The 21,422-nt window shown below is 38.1% G+C and overlaps 1 protein-coding gene across 11 annotated transcripts in view; it reads right to left on the bottom strand.

Annotated features, from left to right (window-relative positions):
- Window positions 1–21,422, bottom strand: part of EIF4G3 (eukaryotic translation initiation factor 4 gamma 3) — a 384,972-nt gene that overhangs the window by 3,254 nt on the left and 360,296 nt on the right. For all 11 annotated transcript variants that reach the window (XM_061184801.1, XM_061184804.1, XM_061184805.1 and 8 more), the window contains 2 exons: window positions 15,018–15,164; window positions 2,953–3,034 (listed from right to left, as the gene is read on the bottom strand). In XM_061184801.1, coding sequence (XP_061040784.1) covers window positions 2,953–3,034; window positions 15,018–15,164 — 229 coding nt within the window. The remainder of the gene's footprint in view (window positions 1–2,952; window positions 3,035–15,017; window positions 15,165–21,422) is intronic.

The raw sequence follows: 21,422 nt of genomic DNA, 5'->3' as shown, positions 1-21,422 counted from the left end.
CCTTTAGGTGTAAGGTTAGATGGTTTATTTGAGATTTTTCTTGTTTCTTGAGGTAGGATTGTATTGCTATAAACTTCCCTCTTAGAACTGCTTTTGCTGTATCCCATAGGTTGTGGATCGTCATGTTTTTGTTGTCATTTGTCTCTAGGTATTTTTTGATTTCCTCTTTGATTTCTTCAATGATCTTTGGTTATTTAGTAACGTATTGTTTAACCTCCATGTGTTTGTGTTTTTTACGGTTTTTTCCCTGTAATTGACTTCTAATCTCATAGCACTGTGGTCGGAAAAGTTGCTTGATATGATTTCAATTTTCTTAAATTTACTGAGGCTTGATTTGTGACCCAAGATGTGATCTATCCTGGAGAATGTACCGTGTGCACTTGAAAAGAAAGTGTAATCTGCTGTTTTCGGATGGAATCTCCTATAAATATCAATTAAATCTATCTGGTCTATTGTGTCGTTTAAAGCTTGTGTTTCCTTACTAATTTTCTGTCTGGATGATCTGTCCATTGGTTTAAGTGAGGTGTTAAAGTCCCCCACTATTATTGTGTTACTGTCGATTTCCTCTTTTACAGCTGTAAGCAGTTGCCTTACATATTGAGCCCTTGAACATTATGTAGTGTCCTTGTCTCTTGTAACATTCTTTATTTTAAAGTCTATTTTATCTGATATGAGTATTGTTACTCCAGCTTTCTTTTGATTTCCATTTGCATGGAATATCTTTTTCCATCCCCTCACTTTCAGTCTGTATGTGTCCCTAGGTCTGAAGTGGGTCTCCTGTAGACAGCATATAGATGGGTCTTGTTTTTGTATCCATTCAGCAAGCCTGTGTCTTTTGGTTGGAGCATTTAATCCATTCACATTTAAGGTAATTATGGATATGCATGTTCCTATTACCATCTTCTTAATTGTTTCGGGTTTGTTTTTGTAGGTCCTTTTCTTCTCTTGTGTTTCCCACTTAGAGAAGTTCCTTTAGCATTTGTTGTAGAGCTGGTTTGGTGGTGCTGAATTCTCTTAGCTTTTGCTTCTCTGTAAAGCTTTTGATTTCTCCATCCAATCTGAATGAGATCCTTGCTGGGTAGAGTAATCTTGGTTGTAGGTTCTTCCCTTTCATCACTTTAAATATATCGTGCCACTCCCTTCTGGCTTGTAGAGTTTCTGCTGAGAAATCAGTAGTTAACCTTATGGGAGTTCCCTTGTATGTTATTTGTCATTTTTCCCTTATTGCTTTCAATAATTTTTGTTTGTCTTTAATTTTTATCAATTTGATAACTATGTGTCTCGGTGTGTTTCTCCTTGGGTTTATCCTGCCTGGGACTCTCTGCGCTTCCTGGACTTGGGTGGCTATTTCCTTTCCCACGTTAGGGAAGTTTTCGACTATAACCTCTTCGAATATTTTCTCGGGTCCTTTCTCTCTCTCTTCTCCTTCTGGGACCCCTATAATGCGAATGTTGTTGCGTTTAATGCTATCTCAGAGATCTCTTAGGCTGTCTTCATTTCTTTTCATTCTTTTTTCTTTATTCTGTTCCACGGCAGTGAATTCCACCGTTCTGTCTTCCAGGTCTCTTATCCGTTCTTCTGCCTCAGTTATTGTGCTATTGATTCCTTCTAGTGTATTTTTCATTTCAGTTATTGTATTGTTCATCTCTGTGTGTTTGTTCTTTAATTCTTCTAGATGTTTGTTCTTTAATTTTTCTAGGTCTTTGTTAAACATTTCTCGCATCTTCTCGATCTTTGCCTCCATTCTTTTTCCGAGGTCCTGGATCATCTTCACTATCATTATTCTGAATTCTTTTTCTGGAAGGTTGCCTATCTCCACTTCATTTAGTTGTTTTTCTGGGGTTTTATCTTGTTCCTTCATCTGGTACATAGTCCTCTGCCTTTTCATTTTGTCTATCTTTCTGTGAATGTGGTTTTTGTTCCCCAGGCTGCAGAACTGTAGTTCTTGCTTCTGCTGTCTGCCCTCTAGTGGATGAGACTATCTAAGAGGCTTGTGCAAGCTTAAGCATGCAGTTTTATTTCCTCTGTAAGTTAGCACTGGGACACAATCTTGTTTTTAAAAGCAGCTTCTATACTTTACAACTCTGATATTAAAACACCAAAGTCTTATGGTTCTATAGATACTAAAAATTATTTTAAAAATTTTAATGAAGACTTTCCACTTAGCCTGTTATTTTCCTTGGTAAAGAACTAACATTGAAAAAACATTCATCTGAAAAAACATTCATCTGACAGAAAATCTTAAACTCTGAAGCTATCTCTGTAATGATAAAGACAGACCTGAAATTCTGAACAACTTTTGAGCTGACAGATTTTTTTCTTTTTACTATTTCAGTGACAGAAATGTGGATTTCTATCTGAGACTAAGTGGATGATCTCATCAAGTACTGGTAAAAACTATATGCAGCTTGGAACATTTAGGTTTTCTACCAATCTGAATCCTATCCACCTATGTCTTATCATATGAAGTCAACATAAAGGAGGAGAAATAATTGGTATTTTCTTTCCTCATATATGTATTTACATATAATGGCTTTTCTGTTGAGATTAGCCCTTCATTGGTATTAAATAAGAATATTCAAACTGTTCTTTAGAACTCTTCAATGGAAGACAGGAGGCTTTGAATGTTGGAGGTGAAAAGTAAAGGAAAAGTCACATGTAGCAGAGTATAAAACAACCCAAGAAGCATGCACCAACTTCCTGTTGAATGGAGAAACACAAGGCACGCAGCAAATGCTCACATCTGGGATCTCTGCAGGCAGTGCAGCTATTCATCCCCCTGCCCGAGACAGCCAGGCATTACAGAGAGACATGGTATCCATTTGGCACAGAAACTGAGCTTTACAGGGCAAGTTTGGAAGGCAATATAAACTCTGACCCGTATCATCTCATCAGTAGTTGACATACGGGGGATTTCAGGTGTTAAGAGCTGCCTTCAGAAATATTACTTACCTATAATAGCTGCTTTACAAACGGCTGTCATTAAAGCTCTAAGGAATGTAGGTGAACTCATCTGGCTTTCATCTAGGTTAGCCTGAAATCAAAAGTAAATAGAATAGTTAAAGGTACCCTTGCACACCAGAGAAATTATTTTCCCCTAAACCTGGCTTCGTCTGGCACTAAGGGCAGATGGGATCATGTTCAACTTTCTTGTAAAAATTGGTCTCCTAATTCACCAGAAAATACTGGGGCTATCGCCAGTTCTGTCTGAAAATGCTCTCAGTAGCAGTATTTCATTTTCAGAGAGCTTACTACTCCCTATCCTTTGCTCATTCAGTTAAACAGTGCTGTGTATTATATACATTTAGAAACGTAACCATTTAAAAGCATTTTCCCTTCTCAATAAATAAGCCATATTAAGATGATCTATCCAAATCTATAAAGTTGAAAGAACAACTACACCACAACTACACAGTATTTTAAAGCCTACTTTGCTCAGTAGTGTGCAACTATGTTTAGATGTACTAACACTGCTTTCTCGTCTTAATTTTAATGTGACTTGGAGGTTAATTTCAAGCATTACCTCAAACAAACCCTTCAGGTGGTGGTGAGAAAACTATTACTCTTTTCTAAGGATGGCAAAAAAATGTATTTAGAGATAAGGTAAATAGAGTAAATGGGCCCCCAATTTATTTTTTAGTTTCTCTGAAGATCTTATCTTTTTGCTATAAAACACTATACTAGTATGGACACCAAGGGGGGAAAGCAGGGGGGTGGGGGTGGGGTGGGATGAATTGGGAGATTGGGATTGATATGTATGCACTGATATGTATAAAACAGATAACAAGGACCTGCTGTATAAAAATAAAATAAATTAAAATTCAAAGAAAAAAACCCCACTATACTAAACCAGATGACTAGCAAAAGGAAAAGACAAACAAAAGCAGCCATTTTGTAGGCAGGTATTTCAAATATTTTCCAGAGTTTATGCTCCTTATGCCTGTGAACAGAATTAATGCTTATCTCAGCTTCTTTTAATAGCATAGCATAGTATTTTCTACTGAAAGAGTCAGCCTTAAAATGACTGGCTAGGAAAAAATTAAAGATGTCATTTTAAACGTACGTGTTAGAAAGCTAAGAATTTCAAAGATATTTAGAGATCAGTTTAATGTTTATGAATTTTAGAACTGACACAGACTAACCAGCAGCTCTCTCTTTGTTGAATACCTAACCTCGCACATCACCTGGGAGGAACTGGCGGTTTCCTGAGAGCAGAATTAAGAGTGGTTAACAAGTCAGATGGCCAGCTCTGCGGGACACTGGCAGAGCTGAACACAGAGGGCCGTGATACCTTTTGTTACCGATCTTTTCCCACAGGACAGAAACATGTGGTGGCACTGCTGACAGCTAAGGCTGAGGATAGGGTGGGGCAAGAACTATGCATAAAAGATTTCATGATGATTTATGTGTTATAGCCAGTTGCTGGTATACCTCTTTAAAAAAATATACAGGCTGAAGCCAAAGCTGGTCTAGCCCCAGAAATTACTTCTGCAAAGTCTGAACAATTATTTTTGAAGAATAAATGAGAGAATAAAAACACACCATTACTTTTTGGCCCAACAATACTTTATAAACACGTTGTAGAGCTATTTCAACTGAATATCATTTGAAATCCCCAAGGATTAGACTTCAAGCAGAGTCTGAGAAAAATAAACAAATTAGCTAAATGTGATTAGATAATAAATAACACTTCCAAACCATCTGACTGTTTCTTCTGTTTTACAGAAACAAATTGCATATTTCTTCTACCAAATAAAGCCAAATACTGTAATTCTAACATTCAAGAATAGAAAAGACACGAAGAAAAGTATCAAGAACACTAAAGATTAAGCAAAGATGTTAACAAAAATGCACAAGAACAATAAGGAAGATGGGTCTGCTAATTGGAATTGATAAGCGAAATGAGATTATTATATAGTACCAGTATCAGACACAGAGCAACAAACACCTTATATGTATTGTCAGCTCAGTGACCATTACGTTTTTGTCTTCTTGCTCCTTTTTTAAAAGTCACCTTTATTAGGTATAATTTACATTCAGTAAAATTTACCCTTCATCTTCTATTTAAGGAGAATAACTGTTGGTCTGGAGTAGGCAGAATAAATACTAATATTTAAAAAATGAAGCCCAACATGGACGAAGAGGTAAAAACAGCATCATTTTGCAATACATGAGAAACAGAAGAAATAAAAGACCAAACTGCTGAAATCTATGAAAAATCATGGAGAAGGAGAATGATGTTAAGTATGCAAACATTGACCTGACTTCTAAAACATAAAAGAAGGTGTCTGATGTCAATAATATACCAGAGGGCTTCCCTGGTGGCGCAGTGGTTGAGAATCTGCCTGCCAATGCAGGGGACACGGGTTCGAGCCCTGGTCTGGGAAGATCCCACATGCCGCGGAGCAACTAGGCCCGTGAGCCACAATTACTGAGATTGCGCATCTGGAGCCTGTGCTCCGCAACAAGAGAGGCCGCGATAATGAGAGGCCCGTGCACCGCGATGAAGAGTGGACCCCACTTGCCACAACTAGAGAAAGCCCTCGCGCAGAAACTAAGACCCAACACAGCCATAAAAAAAAAAAAAATAATAATAATAATAATAATAATATACCAGAAAGCCTGATGCTGATTCTATGCTAAAATCTATAACAAACTATCATATGAATGGTTTAAAAGTCTTAGAGAGGAAAGAGATGGTTATGTTAAGAGGAATAAATACATACATGAAAAACAAGTCATGCTAAACTAACCTTTCCTTTTCTGATACAATCAGTATACGGAAGCTCAGATGGATACAGCCTTCACTTTTCTAGACTTTAGCAAGACATTTGACAAATTATCTAATAAGAGATATCCCCTTATGGACAAGATGAAAAGGTGAACTAGACAGTAGAATGATGTGAAATAATAAACAAGTTAATAGCTGAAATGTCCACAGGGGTGGGGTGACATCTGGTCCTAAAAAGTATGCTGCTTTGTCCTTGGTCCTACCCCATTCACACATTTTACCCATAACTCGAATGAGGACAAAGTTGACATATTAATGAAATGCAAGGAGGATACAAAGTGAAAAAGATGGCAAGCAAAATTTATGACCAAGTCAGAATCTAAAATGTCCTGACAAGACTAAAAAAAAAACTGTCTAATTTAAGAAGATAAATGTAAACAGAATTAAATTATTAAGGGACTTCCCTGGTGGCACAGTGGATAAGCCTCCGCGCTCCCAATGCAGGGGGCCAGGGTTCGATCCCTGGTCAGGGAACTAGATCATACATGCATGCTGCAACTAAGAGTATGCATGCCACAACTAAGGAGCCGGCGAGCCGCAAATAAGGAGTCTGCCCGCCTGCTGCAACTAAGACCCAGTGCAACCAAATAAATAAATTAAATAAATAAATATTTTAAAAAAAGAAATAAATTTTTAAAACACCATTTTGGTTCAAAACCAAATGCATAAGTTCAGGATGGGAGAGATGACTAACCTGTAGAATGGGTACTACAAGACTGAAAGAGCAAGGAGACCTTCAAGATGGCGGAGGAGTAAGACGTGGAGATCACCTTCCTCCCCACAAATACATCAGAAATACATCTACATGTGGAACAACTCCTACAGAACACCTACTGAATGCTGGCAGAAGACCTCAGACTTCCCAAAAGGCAAGAAACTCCCCACATACCTGGGTAGGGCAAAAGAAAAAAGAAAAAACAGAGACAAAAGAGTAGGGACAGGACCTGCACCTCTAGGAGGGAGCTGTGAAGGCGGAAAAGTTTCCACACACTAGGAAGTCCCTTCACTGGCGGAGACGGGGGTGGGGGGGGAGGCAGGGGGGAAGCTTCGGAGCCACAGAGGAGAGCGCAGCAACAGGGTTGCAGAGGGCAAAGCGGAGAGATTCCTGCACAGAGGATCGGTGCCAACCAGCTCTCACCAGCCCGAGAGGCTTGTCTGCTCATCCACCGGCTGGGACGGGTCGGGGCTGGGAGCTGAGGCTCAGGCTCTGGAGGTCAGATCCCAGGGAGAGGACTGAGGTTGGCTGCATGAACACAGCCTGAAGGGGGCTAGTGTGTCACAGCTAGCCGGGAAGGAGTCCGGGAAAGAGTCTGGACCTGCCTAAGAGGCAAGAGACCATTGTTTCAGGGTGCGCGAGGAGAGGGGATTCAGAGCACCGCCTAAACGAGCTTCAGAGATGGCGCGAGCCGCGGCTACCAGCGCGGACCCCAGAGACGGGCATGAGATGCTAAGGCTGCTGCTGCAGCCACCAAGAAGCCTGTGTACAAGCACAGGTTACTATCCACACCTCCCCTCCCAGAGCCTGTGCAGCCCGCCACTGGTCCTGTGATCCAGGGAAAACTTCCCCGGGAGAACACACTGTGCGCCTCAGGCTGTTGCAATGGCACACCAGCCTCTGCCACCACAGGCTCTCCCCGCTTTCAGTACCCCTCCCTCCCGCCCGACCTGAGTGAGCCAGAGCCCCCTAATCAGCTGCTACTTTAACCCCATCCTGTCTGAGCGAAGAATGGACTCCCTCAGGAGACCTACACACAGAGGCGGGGCCAGATCCAAAGCTGAACCCCAGGAGCTGTGCGAACAAATGAGAGAAAGGGAAATCTCTCCCAGCAGCCTCAGAAGCAGCGGATTAAATCTCCACAGTCAACTTGATGTACCGCCATCTGTGGAATACCTGAACAGACAACGAATCATCCCAAAATTGAAGCGGTGGACTTTGAGAGCAACTGTAGACTTGGGGTTTGCTTTCTGCATCTAATTTGTTCCTGGTTTTATGTTTATAGTAGTTTACTATTTAGAGTTTATTATCATTGGTAGATTTGTTTATTGATTTGGTTGCTCTCTTCTTCTTTTTTTTAATATATATATCTATATATATATATATAGATATATATATATTTTTTTCCTTTTTCTCTTTTTGTGAGTGCGTATGTGTATGCTTCTTTGTGTGATTTTGTCTGTATAGCTTTGCTTTTACCATCTGTCCGAGGGTTCTGTCTGTCCGTTTCTATTCTTTTTTTTAGTATAGTTTTTAGCTTGTTATCATTGGTGGATTTGTTTTTTGGTTTGGTTGCTCTCTTCTTTCTTTCTTTCTTTTATTACTTTTTAATTTTTAATAATTATTTTTTATTTTAATAACTTTATTTTATTTTATTTATTTATTTATTTATTTCTCCCGTTTCTTCTGAGCCGTGTGGCTGACAGGGTCTTGGTGCTCCGGCCAGCTGTCAGGCCTGTGCCTCTGAGGTGGGAGAGCCAAGTTCAGGACACTGGTCCACCAGAGACCTCCCGGCTCCACATAATATCAAATGGCAAAAGCTCTCCCAGAAATCTCCATCTCAACCCTGAGACCCAGGTTCTACTGAATGACCAGCAAGCTACAGTGCTGGACACCCTATGCCAAACAACTAGCAAGACAGGAACACAACCCCACCCATTAGCAGATAGGCTGCCTAAAATCATAATAAGGTCGCAAACACCCCAAAACACACCACCGGATGTGGTCCTGCCCACCAGGAAGACAAGATCCAGCCTCATCCACCAGAACACAGGCACTAGTCCTCTCCACCAGGAATCCTACACAACCCACTGAACCAACCTTAGCCACTGGGGGCAGACACTAAAAACAGCAGGAACCACAAACCTGCAGCCTGCGAAAAGGAGACCCCAAACACAGTAAGTTAAGCAAAATGAGAAGGCAGAGAAACAAACAGCAGATGAAGGAGCAAGGTAAAAACCCACCAGACCAAACAAATAAAGAGGAAATAGGAAGTCTACCTGAAAAAGAATTCAGAGCAATAATAGTAAAGATGATCCAAAATCTTGGAAATAGAATGGAGAAAATACAAGAAACGTTTAACAAGGACCTAGAAGAACTAAAGAGCAAACACACAATGATGAACAACACAATAAATGAAACTAAAAATTCTCTAGAAGGAATCAATAGCAGAATAACTGAGGCAGAAGAACAGATAAGTGACCTGGAAGATAAAATAGTGGAAATACTACCACAGAGCACAATAAAGAAAAAAGAATGAAAAGAATTGAGGACAGTCTCATTGACCTCTGGGACAACATTAAATGCACCAACATTCGAATTATAGGGGTCCCAGAAGAAGAAGAGAAAAAGAAAGGGACTGAGAAAATATTTGAAGAGATTATAGTTGAAAACTTCCCTAATATGGGAAAGGAAATAGTCAATCAAGTCCAGGAAGCACAGAGAGTCCCATACAGGATAAATCTAAGGAGAAATATGCCAAGACACATATTAATCAAACTATCAAAAATTAAATACAAAGAAAAAATATTAAAAGCAGCAAGAGAAAAACAACAAATAACATACAAGGGAATCCCCATAAGGTTAGCAGCTGATCTTTCAGCAGAAACTCTGCAAGCCAGAAGGGAGTGGCAGGACATATGTAAAGTGATGAAAGGGAAGAACATACAACCAAGATTACTCTACCCAGCAAGGATCTCATTCAGACTCGATGGAGAAATTAAAAGCTTTACAGACAAGCAAAAGCTAAGAGAATTCAGCATCACCAAACCAGCTCTACAACAAATGCTAAAGGAACTTCTCTAGGCAGGAAACACAAGAGAAGCAAAAGACCTACAATAACAAACCCAAAACAATTAAGAAAACGGTAATAGGAACATATACATCGATAATTACCTTAAATGTAAACGGATTAAATGCTCCAACCAAAAGACACAGACTGGCTGAATGGATACAAAAACAACACCCGTATATATGCTGTCTACAAGAGACCCACTTCAGACCTAGGGACACATACAGACTGAAAGTGAGGGGATGGAAAAAGATATTCCGTGCAAACAGAAATCAAAAGAAAGCTGGAGTAGCAATTCTCATATCAGACAAAATAGACTTTAAAACAAAGACTATTACAAGAGACAAAGAAGGACACTAAATAATGAACAAGGGATCAATCCAAGAAGAAGATAAAACAATTGTAAATATTTATGCACCCAACTCAGGAGCACCTCAGTACATAAGGCAAATGCTAACAACCATAAAAGGGGAAATCGACAGTAACACAATCATAGTAGAGGACTTTAACACCCTGCTTTCAGCAATGGACAGATCATCCAAAATGAAAATAAATAAGGAAACACAAGCTTTAAATGATACATTAAACAAGAGGGACTTAATTGATATTTGTAGGACATTCCATCCCAAACCAACAGAATACACTTTCTTCTCAAGTGCTCATGGAATGTTGTCCAGGATAGATCATATCTTGGGTCACAAATCAAGCCTTGGTAAATTTAAGAAAACTGAAATCGTATCAAGTACATTTTCCAGCCACAATGCTATGAGACTAGATACCAACTGCACGAAAAAAATCTGTAAAAAATACAAACACATGGAGGCTAAACAATACACTACTTAATAACCAAGAGATCACTGAAGAAATCAAAGAGGAAAACAAAAACTACCTAGAAACAAATGACAATGAAAGCACAATGACCCAAAATCTATGGGATGCAGCAAAAGCAGTTCTAAGTGGGAAGTTTATAGCAATAAAATCCTACCTCAAGAAACAAGAAACATCTCAAATAAACAACCAAACCTTACACCTAAAGCAATCAGAGAAAGAAGAACAAAAAACCCCCAAAGTTAGCAGAAGGAAAGAAATCATAAAGATCAGAGCAGAAATAAATGAAAAAGAAATGAAGGAAACAATAGCAAAGATCAATAAAACTAAAAGCTGGTTCTTTGAGAAGATAAACAAAATTGATAAACCATTAGCCAGACTCATCAAGAAAAAAAGGGAGAACACTCTAATCAATACAATTATAAATGAAAAAGGAGAAGTAACAACTGACACTACAGAAATACAAAGGTTCATGAGAGATTACTACAATCAACTATATGCCAATGAAATGGACAACCTGGGAGAAATGGACAAATTCTTAGAAAAGCACAACCTTCAGAGACTGCACCAGGAAGAAATAGAAAATATAAACAGACCAATCACAAGCACTGAAATTGAAACTGTGATTAAAAATCTTCCAACAAACAAAAGCCCAGGACCAGATGGCTTCACAGGCGAATTCTATCAAACATTTAGAGAAGCGCTAACACCTATCCTTCTCAAACCCTTCCAAAATATAGCAGAGGGGGGAACACTCCCCAACTCATTCTACGACGCCACCATCACCCTGATACCAAAACCAGACAAAGGTGTCACAAAGAAAGAAAACTACAGGCCAATATCACTGATGAACATAGATGCAAAAATCCTCAACAAAATACTGGCAAACAGAATCCAACAGCACATTAAAAGGATCATACACCATGATCAAGTGGGGTTTATTCCAGGAATACAAGGATTCTTCAATATACGCAAATCAATCAATGTGATAAACCGTATTTACAAACTGAAGGAGAAAAACCATATGATCATCTCAAGAGATGCAGAAAAAGCTTTCAACAAAATTCAACACCCATTTATGATAAAAACCCTCCAGAAAGCAGGCATAGAGGGAACCTACCTCAACATGATAAAGGCCATATATGACAAACCCACATACAACACTGCTCTCAATGGTGAAAAACTGAAACCATTTCCACTAAGATCAGGAACAAGACAAGGTTGTCCACTCTCACCACTATTATAATTCAACATAGTTTTGGAAGTTTTAGCCACAGCAATCAGAGAAGAAAAAGAAATAAAAGGAATCCAAATGGGAAAAGAAGAAGTAAAGCTGTCACTGTTTGCAGATGACATGATACTATACATAGAGAATCCTAAAGATGCTCCCAGAAAACTACTAGAGCTAATCAACGAATCTGGTAAAGTAGCAGGATACAAAATTAATGCACAGAAATCTCTTGCATTCCTATACACTAATGATGAAAAATCTGAAAGAGAAATTAAGGAAACACTCCCATTTACCATTGCAACAAAAAGAATAAAATACCTAGGAATAAACCTACCTAAGGAGACAAAAGACCTGTATGCAGAAAACTATAAGACACTGATGAAAGAAATTAAAGATGATACAAACAGATGGAAAGATATACCATGTTCTTGGATTGGAAGAATCAACACTGTGAAAATGACTATACTACCCAAAGCAATCTACAGATTCAATGGAATCTCTATCAAACTACCAATGGCATTTTTCACAGAACTAGAACAAAAAATTTCACAATTTGTATGGAAACACAAAAGACCCCGAATAGCCAAAGCAATCTTGAGAAAGAAAAACAGAGCTGGAGGAATCAGGCTCCCTGACTTCAGACTATACTACAAAGCTACAGTAATCAAGACAGTATGGTACTGGCACAAAAACAGAAATATAGATCAATGGAATAGGATAGAAAGCCCAGGGATAAACCCACACACATATGGTCACCTTATCTTTGATAAAGGAGGCAAGAATATACAATGGAGAAAAGACAGCCTCTTCAGTAAGTGGTGCTGGGAAAACTGGACAGCTACATGTAAAAGAATGAAATTAAAACACTCCCTAACACCATACGCAAAAATAAACTCAAAATGGATTAAAGACCTAAATGTAAGGCCAGACACTGTCAAACTCTTAGAGGAAAACACAGGCAGAACTCTCTATGACATAAATCTCAGCAAGATCCTTTTTGACCCACCTCCTAAAGAAATGGAAATAAAAACAAAAATAAACAAATGGGACCTAATGAAACTTAAAAGCTTTTGCACAGCAAAGGAAACCATAAAGAAGACAAAAAGACAACCCTCAGAATGGGAGAAAATATTTGCAAATGAAGTAATTGACAAAAGATTAACCTCCAAAATTTACAAGCAGCTCATGCAACTCAATATCAAAAAAACAAACAACCCAATCCAAAAATGGGCAGAAGACCTAAATACACATTTCTCCAAAGAAGATATACAGATCGCCAACAAACACATGAAAGAATGCTCAACATCACTAACCATTAGAGAAATGCAAATCAAAACTACAATGAGGTATCACCTCACACCAGTCAGAATGGCCATCATCAAAAAATCTAAAAACAAGGGAAGAGATATGGGAACATATGTATATGTATAACTGATTCACTTTGTTATAAAGCAGAAACTAACACACCATTGTAAAGCAATTATACTCCAATAAAGATGTTTAAAATTTCAAAAAAAAAAAATCTACAAACAATAAATGCTGGAGAGGGTGTGGAGAAAAGGGAACCCTCTTGCACTGTTGGTGGGAATGTAAATTGATACAACCACTATGGACAACAGTATGGAGGTTTCTTAAAAAACTAAAAATAGAACTACCATACGACCCAGCAATCCCACTACTGGGCATATACCCTGAGAAAACCATAATTCAGAAAGAGTCATGTACCACAATGTTCATTGCAGCTCTATTTACAATAGCCAAGACATGGAAGCAACCTAAGTGTCCATCGACACTTAGGTGAATGGCTAAAGAAGATGTGCCACATATATACAATGGAATATTACTCAGCCATAAAAAGAAACAAAATTGAGTTATTTGTAGTGAGGTGGATGGACCTAGAGTCTGTCATACAGAGTGAAGTAAGACAGAAAGAGAAAAACAAATACCGTATGCTAACACATATATATGGAATCTTAAAAAAAAAAAAAGTTATGAAGAACCTAGGGGCAGGACAGGAATAAAGACGCAGATGTAGAGAATGGACTTGAGGACACGGGGAGGGGGAAGGGGAAGCTGGGACAAAGTGAGAGAGTGGCATGGACATATACAGACTCCCAAATGTAAAATAGCTAGCTAGTGGGAAGCAGCCGCATAGCACAGGCAGATCAGCTTGGTGCTTTGTGACCACTTAGAGGGGTGGGATAGGGAGGGTGGGAGGGAGATGCAAGAGGGAGGGGATATGGGGATATATGTATACGTACAGCTGATTCACTTTGTGATACAGCAGAAACTAACACACCATTGTAAAGCAATTATACTCCAATAAAGATGTTAAAAAAAAAAAAAGACTGAAAGAGCAGTTTGAGCTCAGTGTAGTGAGCCTGCCAGAAGCACAGAGTTAAAAAAAAAAAAAAAGCAAAAAGCACCACCTAACTCTGTACTGTTGGACCACACCTGGTGATCATGCTCAGTTTGCACATGTCACTTTGAGAGGAATGTTCAAAATCCAGGTTATGTTTGTATGAGAATAACCAGACAAGGGTCTGGATATCAAGATTTCAGGAAGGAATGAAAGAACCTAGAGGGGGAGATAGGGATATATCTTATTGACTAGTATAAATTACTTAAAAAAGATTCTGAATTAGGTGAGATGATAGATTATCGTATAGACAGCAGGGAAAATAGGTAAAAAAACCAATTTATCAGAAGCTTCATTATTTCTCAGTGCCTGGAAATGAGTTGTTAAAAAAAACAACAGCCCACTAGAAGGACTACAAAACAAGATATATGCAAGAGGGAGAGAACTAGATTAGCCTTCAATGGCTTTCTTTCAACTTGGATTAGTATATGATCCCATGGAAATGTGCACAAATAAAACACATGTACATAAACAGAAGCTACTATTTAAAGGAATATAGTAACAAGTTAAAAACGGACATGATCAACAGACTCCACAACACAAGATAAATAAGATATAAAGTTTCCAGAAGGGAGCGTTGTTATGAAAATGTCAGTCAACACATTTAATAATAATTATATATTGCTTATTAATTTTATCCAGATTAGTATTTAAAACATGAGAACATTAAGAAAGAAATGCAAATTTTTGAATGGTAAAATGCAGGGTGTATCCAAAACTAATGAGAGATCCAGAAAAATGGCTTATGTTCTGAATATTTTTACCTGACTTTATAAAAGACTACGAATCTTATAAAAATAGAAAAACAGCATTAGTTTCAAATACATAAACATGTAAGAATAAAAACTAACTTCATTAAAGTTAAAAACTCCCATTAAGTGCGAGGGTAAATATGTGAATGAAGGGGATCCCACAAGAATCTTTCTTGCAGAGATATCAGGGAAGGTGACATAGTCTTTATACCTCTACCCAGTCAAAGATCTGTTCATCATTTGCTTTGTCCTCAATAATGAGTTTCTCGAGTCGCTTATACAGCTCTTCGGCAGAGAGTTCTTTCTTTGAAAGTGCTTCAGAGGAACAGGAACCATCAGACTCTATAAAGTCCAACTTCTGTAACATACAGTGTTAAACGTATTAACATAATTCAATATTATTATCACCCTGAGAGGAAAACAAAGTCATGGGCTATCTCTTCTATTGCACATGGAATCAAAATGATCAGCAGAAGCCATTCTATATTTATTGTTCTAAAAGATTCTCACTCCATTATCCTTCTGAATATTTCCCCATTTTTTAATACTGCATAGCTCTGCTTCTTCTTAAAAACAAAAGCTTACTTCTCCTCCAAATCATTCTGAGTTTCAGTCTCTTTAAAAAATTTAAGTATATCTGACATACAATATTATATTAGTTTCATGTGTACAACACAGTGATTTGCCATTTGTATACACTGTGAAATGGTCACCACAGTAAGTCTAGTCATTATCTGTCACCGTACAAAGTCAATACAATACTATTGACTGTATTCTCCATGCTATACATTACATCCTCATAACTTATTTATTTTATAACTGGAAGTCTGTACCTCTTGACCCCCTTCACCTATTTCACCCCTGCCAACCCCTTCCCCTCTGGCAACCAACTACCTATTCGCTGTATCTATGGGTTTTGATTTGTTTTGTAGAATCCACATATAAGTGAAATCATGCAGTATTTGTCTTTCTCTTGACTTACTTCATTTAACATAATACCCTTGGGTGCTTCAGTCTGGCTTTTAGCTGTGACATAGCTCTAAGGCAGGGCGGGAGTACTGGCAAGGGTACAATTTAACTCCCTTTCTGCAGCCTATGATTTAGTATCACTATTGCCACCGAGCAGCTGTCAAAAACTCTATAGTTTTAGTTTTGTCAAGTCCTTCAAACACCTCTTGACCATTCTGAATCCGAGTGTGAGAAACGATGCCATAATTGTTTAACTCTTAGATGGGTAATTTAAAAAAATCAATAATCAAAATGATTTTTCATTTGCAAGGGTATAAGGAAATGAGGTACATAAGTATGTTTTGCCTTATGAAGTTTCTCTATGCAAAAACCATGAAGATTAAAATATTAAAGATTATTAACATATTTTCCTCTAATACCTTAGAAGACTCTGATATATTCCTATACCCTCCTTTGATCCACAAAGAAAAAACTACCTTGAATTCTGTGAAAAAAAAATTTCACTCTATCATTTTAATTGTCTTTACCACTTATGTCCCATTTTAAAATATATTCCTATAAAGTTTAGAAACATGATTCAGTATTACAATTTTTCTGATTCAATGTTGATAAATATCCCAACCACCACATGTCAATATACATACAAAATCACAAGAAGATGGCCATAAGTTCTTTTAAGAACAGGCAATTTTTCACAGCCTTGAAACATTCTCCAAATTTGTTCTAACACTCCTAGGTGTTAGAACACCTACACAGAATACCTCTTTAACCTACCCTAAACCTACATAGATGATTGAAGGTCTGAGAGTGATTAACAACAACAGCAAAGTCAAACATGAATTACATTGCTCATTAATATAATATGACATAAAAATGTGAAAGTGAACGTCTTTACCATGGTCAAACAGAGTCAGTGGTGAGCTGTAAAGTTTACCTTGGTCATTGGAGAGAAACATTTATTTCTCAGAATCCCTGTGTTTCTGTATACGTTATCTAATCCTCCTGGGCTTCAAATTTATGGATCAGCTCATCACTACCTCTTGCAGAATGTACTCGGGTTCCCAGAAAAAGGGCATTAAACCAGCCATTTTAATTTTTATTTATTTTGGCTGCACTGGATCTTCGTTGCGGCTCATGGGCTCTCTAGTTGTGGCGCACAGGCTTCTCTAGTTGCAACATGCCGGGTCAGTAGTTGCGGCACACAGGCTTAGTTCCCTGACCAGGGATCGAACCCAGGCCCCAAATGCATTGGGAGTGTGGAGTCTTAACCACTGGACCACCAGGGGAGTCCCTAAACCAGCCATTTTAGAAGAAAGCTAAAATTCAGGATACAGAAGGCCAAGTTTTCTGGAACCTCATTTTTTTGTCTTTTAAACATTTTTATTAATAACAACATCATCTGTAACTGACTGAGTTCCTCTCTATGCTCAGTGCTTCTTAAACATTATCTCATTTAATCCCCATAAAAATTCTACCAGATAGTTATTATAAGCATTTCATATGTGAGGAATATGAGGCTTAGAGAAATCAAGTAATTTTTGCTTAAAGTCTTAAGTAGTAGAAAACTGGAACCTGAATCCAGGTTAATTTGACTTCAAATCAGGGTGTCATATGTTTTCATTTCTCTTGGATGTACACCTAGAAGTACAACTGCTGGGTCTCATGGGAATTCTGTGAGAAAACATCCTTATGTAGTTATTTTCATAAATTACATCTTTATACAATGTATGCCCATTAACACATATTTATAGTTATTTTCTTATGGATTTGCCTTTTAAATCATATAGCAAAGAAAATGAGGAGCTACAAACCAAAAACATAATAATACTTGTTTTTATATTTACCTGTGTGGTTACTTTTACCAGTTATCTATATTTCTTTGTATGGCTTAGAGTTACACTCTAGTGTTCTTTTGCTTCAGCCTGAAAGACTCAGTTTAGCAGGGGAGGTCTACTAACTCACTTAGTTTTTATCTGGGAATGTCTTAATTTCTTCTTCATTTTTATAGGAAATATTGCCAGATATAAACAGTCTTTAAATTTTAGTACTTTAGTTATTCTTTTTTTTTGGCTGCGTTGGGTCTTCGTTGTTGCGCGTGGGGCTTTCTCTAGTTGAGGTGAGCGGGGGCTGCTCTTCACTGTGGTTCACAGACTTCTCACTGCGGTGGCTTCTCTTGTTGCGGAGCTTGGGCTCTAGGTGCGCGGGCTTCAGTAGTTGTGGCACGCAGGCTCAAGAGCTCAGGCTCAGAAGTTGTGGCTCACGGGCTTAGTTGCTCTGCGGCATGTGGGATCTTCTTGGACCAGGGCTCGAACCCGTGTCCCCTGCATTGGCAGGAGGATTCTTAACCACTGCACCACTAGGGAAGCCCAGTACTTTAAATATATCATTCCAGTGTCTTTTGACAGCCATAGTTTCTGATGATAAATTGGCTGTTAATCTTATTGAGGCTTCTTTGTATGTGACGAGTCTCTTCTCTCTTGATGCTTTCAAGATTTCTTCTTTTTTTTTGTCTTTCAACAGTTTCATTATATCTTGATGTGAAACTGACTTTATCCTGCCTGGAGTTTGTTGAAATTCCTAGATGTGTAGATTCATATCTTTGATCAAATTTGGGAAGTTTTTGACCATTATTTCTTCAAATACTTAAATACTTTCTTCTGCTCCTTTCTCCCTTCTCTGGGACTACATTATGTATATACTGATGTGTTTGATGGTGTCCCCTAGGTCCTTAGACTCTGTTAATTTTTCTTGATTCTCTTTTCTTTGCTCCTCAAACTGAGCAATTTCTTTTTTCAAAGCCTCTTTATATGTTAAATGGATTATTTTTTCAATATGTATTATTACAATTTAAATTTTTCTTTAAAAAATAAACTATAGGGACTTTTTTAAAAATTCAATGATATTCAGTTTCATATAACAATGCCAGAAATTTCATTAGCAAAACAATTAGTAAAAGAGTGTATCTGTTGTGAATACTGAAGATGGATTTTCATCGTAGTAAATTAGTGCTGCATCAGTGATTCCTGACTGAGCAATTTCAATTGCCCTGTTTCCAAGTTCACTGACTGATTCTTCTGCCTGCTCAAACCTGCTGTTGAAAGAGTCTAATTTTTCATTTCAGCTATTATCATTTTTCAGTTTCTACTTGGTTCCTTTTTATAATTTCTACCTCTTTACCAGTATTCTCAACTTGTTCAATTCATCATTCTGATTTCCTTTATTTCTTCGTCCATGGTTTTCTTCAGCAACTTGAGCATATTTAAGTCAGTTTAAGTCCTTGTCTAGTATTCCCAATGTTTGGGCTTCCTCAGGGATGCCTTCTGTCATTTTCTTTTTTTCCCCTGTGAATGAGCTGTATTTTCCTGTTTCTTTGAATACTTTATAATTTTTTGTTGAAAACTAGACAGTGTAATGTAGTAAGTCTGGACATCAGATTCTCTCCCTCACCCAGTATGATGTTGCAGTCATCTGTTCAGTGACTTTTAGACAAGGACTATATTCCTTCTCATATATGGTTACTGAAGTCTCTGATCCATTATCTCTGCAGTCAGCCAGTGACCTTTCAGAGATTTCAGTGAATGCCTGGATCCAATGAGAAAAAGAGAGGGGCGTGGGGGCATGGGGAAGACATAAATGTGTTCTGTTTAAGTTCTTTGACAGACCCCATCCAAGAAGTTGCTTCAGGGTGAGGAGCTGAAACGACATCAAGGTCCTGCACAAGATACTCGGTGAACTGCTAGGCAGATTAAAAGACACAACACCAATCTTCAGAGGACAAGGTCTTTATTGCTCAACCTGGCGCCAGAAAGAAGGTGCTACTGTCTCCTCAGCTGTCTGTCACAAAGCTTGGGGCTGATAGCTTTCTATGCAAAACACCAAAATCACTGGAATTTACCAGATTCTTTTTTTCATCAAGCATCCTCCTGGTGTTGGTAGTGCATGTGTTCCACTCCATAATTCCAAAATAGCTGATTCTAACAGACCTTCCCAGCTCAATAGTTGTTTCAGTGGAGGGACTAATTCTGGACCTTCTTACTACATCATCTTCCCTCCATCCATACACTGATTTTTAAATTTTAAATTAACCTTACAGTCCTGTGATAAAACCTACCTGGTTATGATGTATTAGCCTTTTTATATACTGTTGCATTTGATTTGTGAAAATTTTTTTGACAAGATTTTCTCTGTGTTAATTAGGAATACCGGTCTATAGTTCTCTTTTCTTGAAATGCCCTTGATTTTGTTATCAATTTAATGTTGGCCTCACAGAATGAGTTGGAAAATAAGTCTCTCCTGTTCAATGTTTTGGAAGAATTGGTGTAGAATTCTTTGCAGAATTAGCATTATTTCTCCCTTAAATGTTGGGTAGAATTCATCAGTGAATTCACTGGAGCCTGGAGTTTTCTTTGTGAGAACGTTAACTACTTCAATTTCTTTCATAGATATTCAGGTTATCTATTCTTCTTCTTGAGTCAGCTCTAGTAGTTTGTGTCAAGAAATTTACTCATTTCAACTAAGTTGATGTATTTATTGGCATAAAGATTATTCGCAAAATTCTCTTACCTGTTGTTATGTGTAGAATCTATACAATGTCACCTCTCTCATTCTTTTTATTAGAAATCTGTGCCTTCTCTTTTTTATTTTTCCTGATTAGTCTGGCTAGGGTTTATCAACTTTATCTTTTCAAAGAACCAGCTTTTGACTTCAGTGACTTTTCTCTACTGTTCTTCTGTTTCACTGACTTCTGCTCTGATTCTTGTTATTTCCTTTTTTCTATTTACTTTGAGTTTTATTTGCTCTTCCATTTTCTAATTTTGTAAGGTTGAAGCTGAAGTTACTGATTTGTGACCTTACTTGTTTCCTGCATACAGGTGTTCAGTGCTAAAAATTTCACTCTAAGTACGGCTTTAGTTGCATCCCATAAATTCTGATGTGTTGTGTTTTCATTTTCATTCAGTACAAAATATTTTAAAAATCTTTTATGATTTCTCGTTTGACTCACGGGTTATTTAGAAGTGTGTTATTAAGTTTCTAAATATATGTTGCCCTTATCCTTAAAGGTTAGTTTATTTGGAAGTCAACTCTAGATTAACTGATATTTTCTCAGCACTTTAAGATTATTCCGGGACTTCCCTGGTGGTCCAGTGGTAAAGAATCTGCCTTACAATGCAGGGGACATGGGTTCGATCCCTGGCCAGGGAACTAAGGTCCCACGTGTCGTGGGGCAACTAAGCCCATGCGCCGCAACTACTGAGCTCGTGCGTCTCAACTAGAGAGCCTGCATGCTACAAACTACAGAGCCCACACGCTCTGGAACCTACACGCCACAACTACAGAGCCCACGCACCCTGGAGCCTGTGCGCCACAACTAGAGAGAGGCCTGCGCTCCGCAACGAAGAGCCCGCGCGCTTCAATGAAAGATCCCACATGCCGCAACTAAGACCCGATGCAGCCCAAAAAAAAGAAAAAAAAAAAGATTACGCCACCATCTTTCATTGTTATCTATGTATACTTTGATAACAATTGGCTTTCATTGTTGCTATTGCAAAGTCTGCTTTTCCTTTGTAGGTAATGTGCTTCTTCTTTCTAGCTACTTTAAAATCTTTTTTTGCTTGTTTTTGATATTATGCAGTTTCACTAAAATGTA

Source organism: Eubalaena glacialis, chromosome 3, assembly GCF_028564815.1.
Source record: "Eubalaena glacialis isolate mEubGla1 chromosome 3, mEubGla1.1.hap2.+ XY, whole genome shotgun sequence".
NCBI classification, from domain to species: domain Eukaryota; kingdom Metazoa; phylum Chordata; class Mammalia; order Artiodactyla; family Balaenidae; genus Eubalaena; species Eubalaena glacialis.
This window is presented reverse-complemented; position numbering and strand designations above follow the sequence as displayed.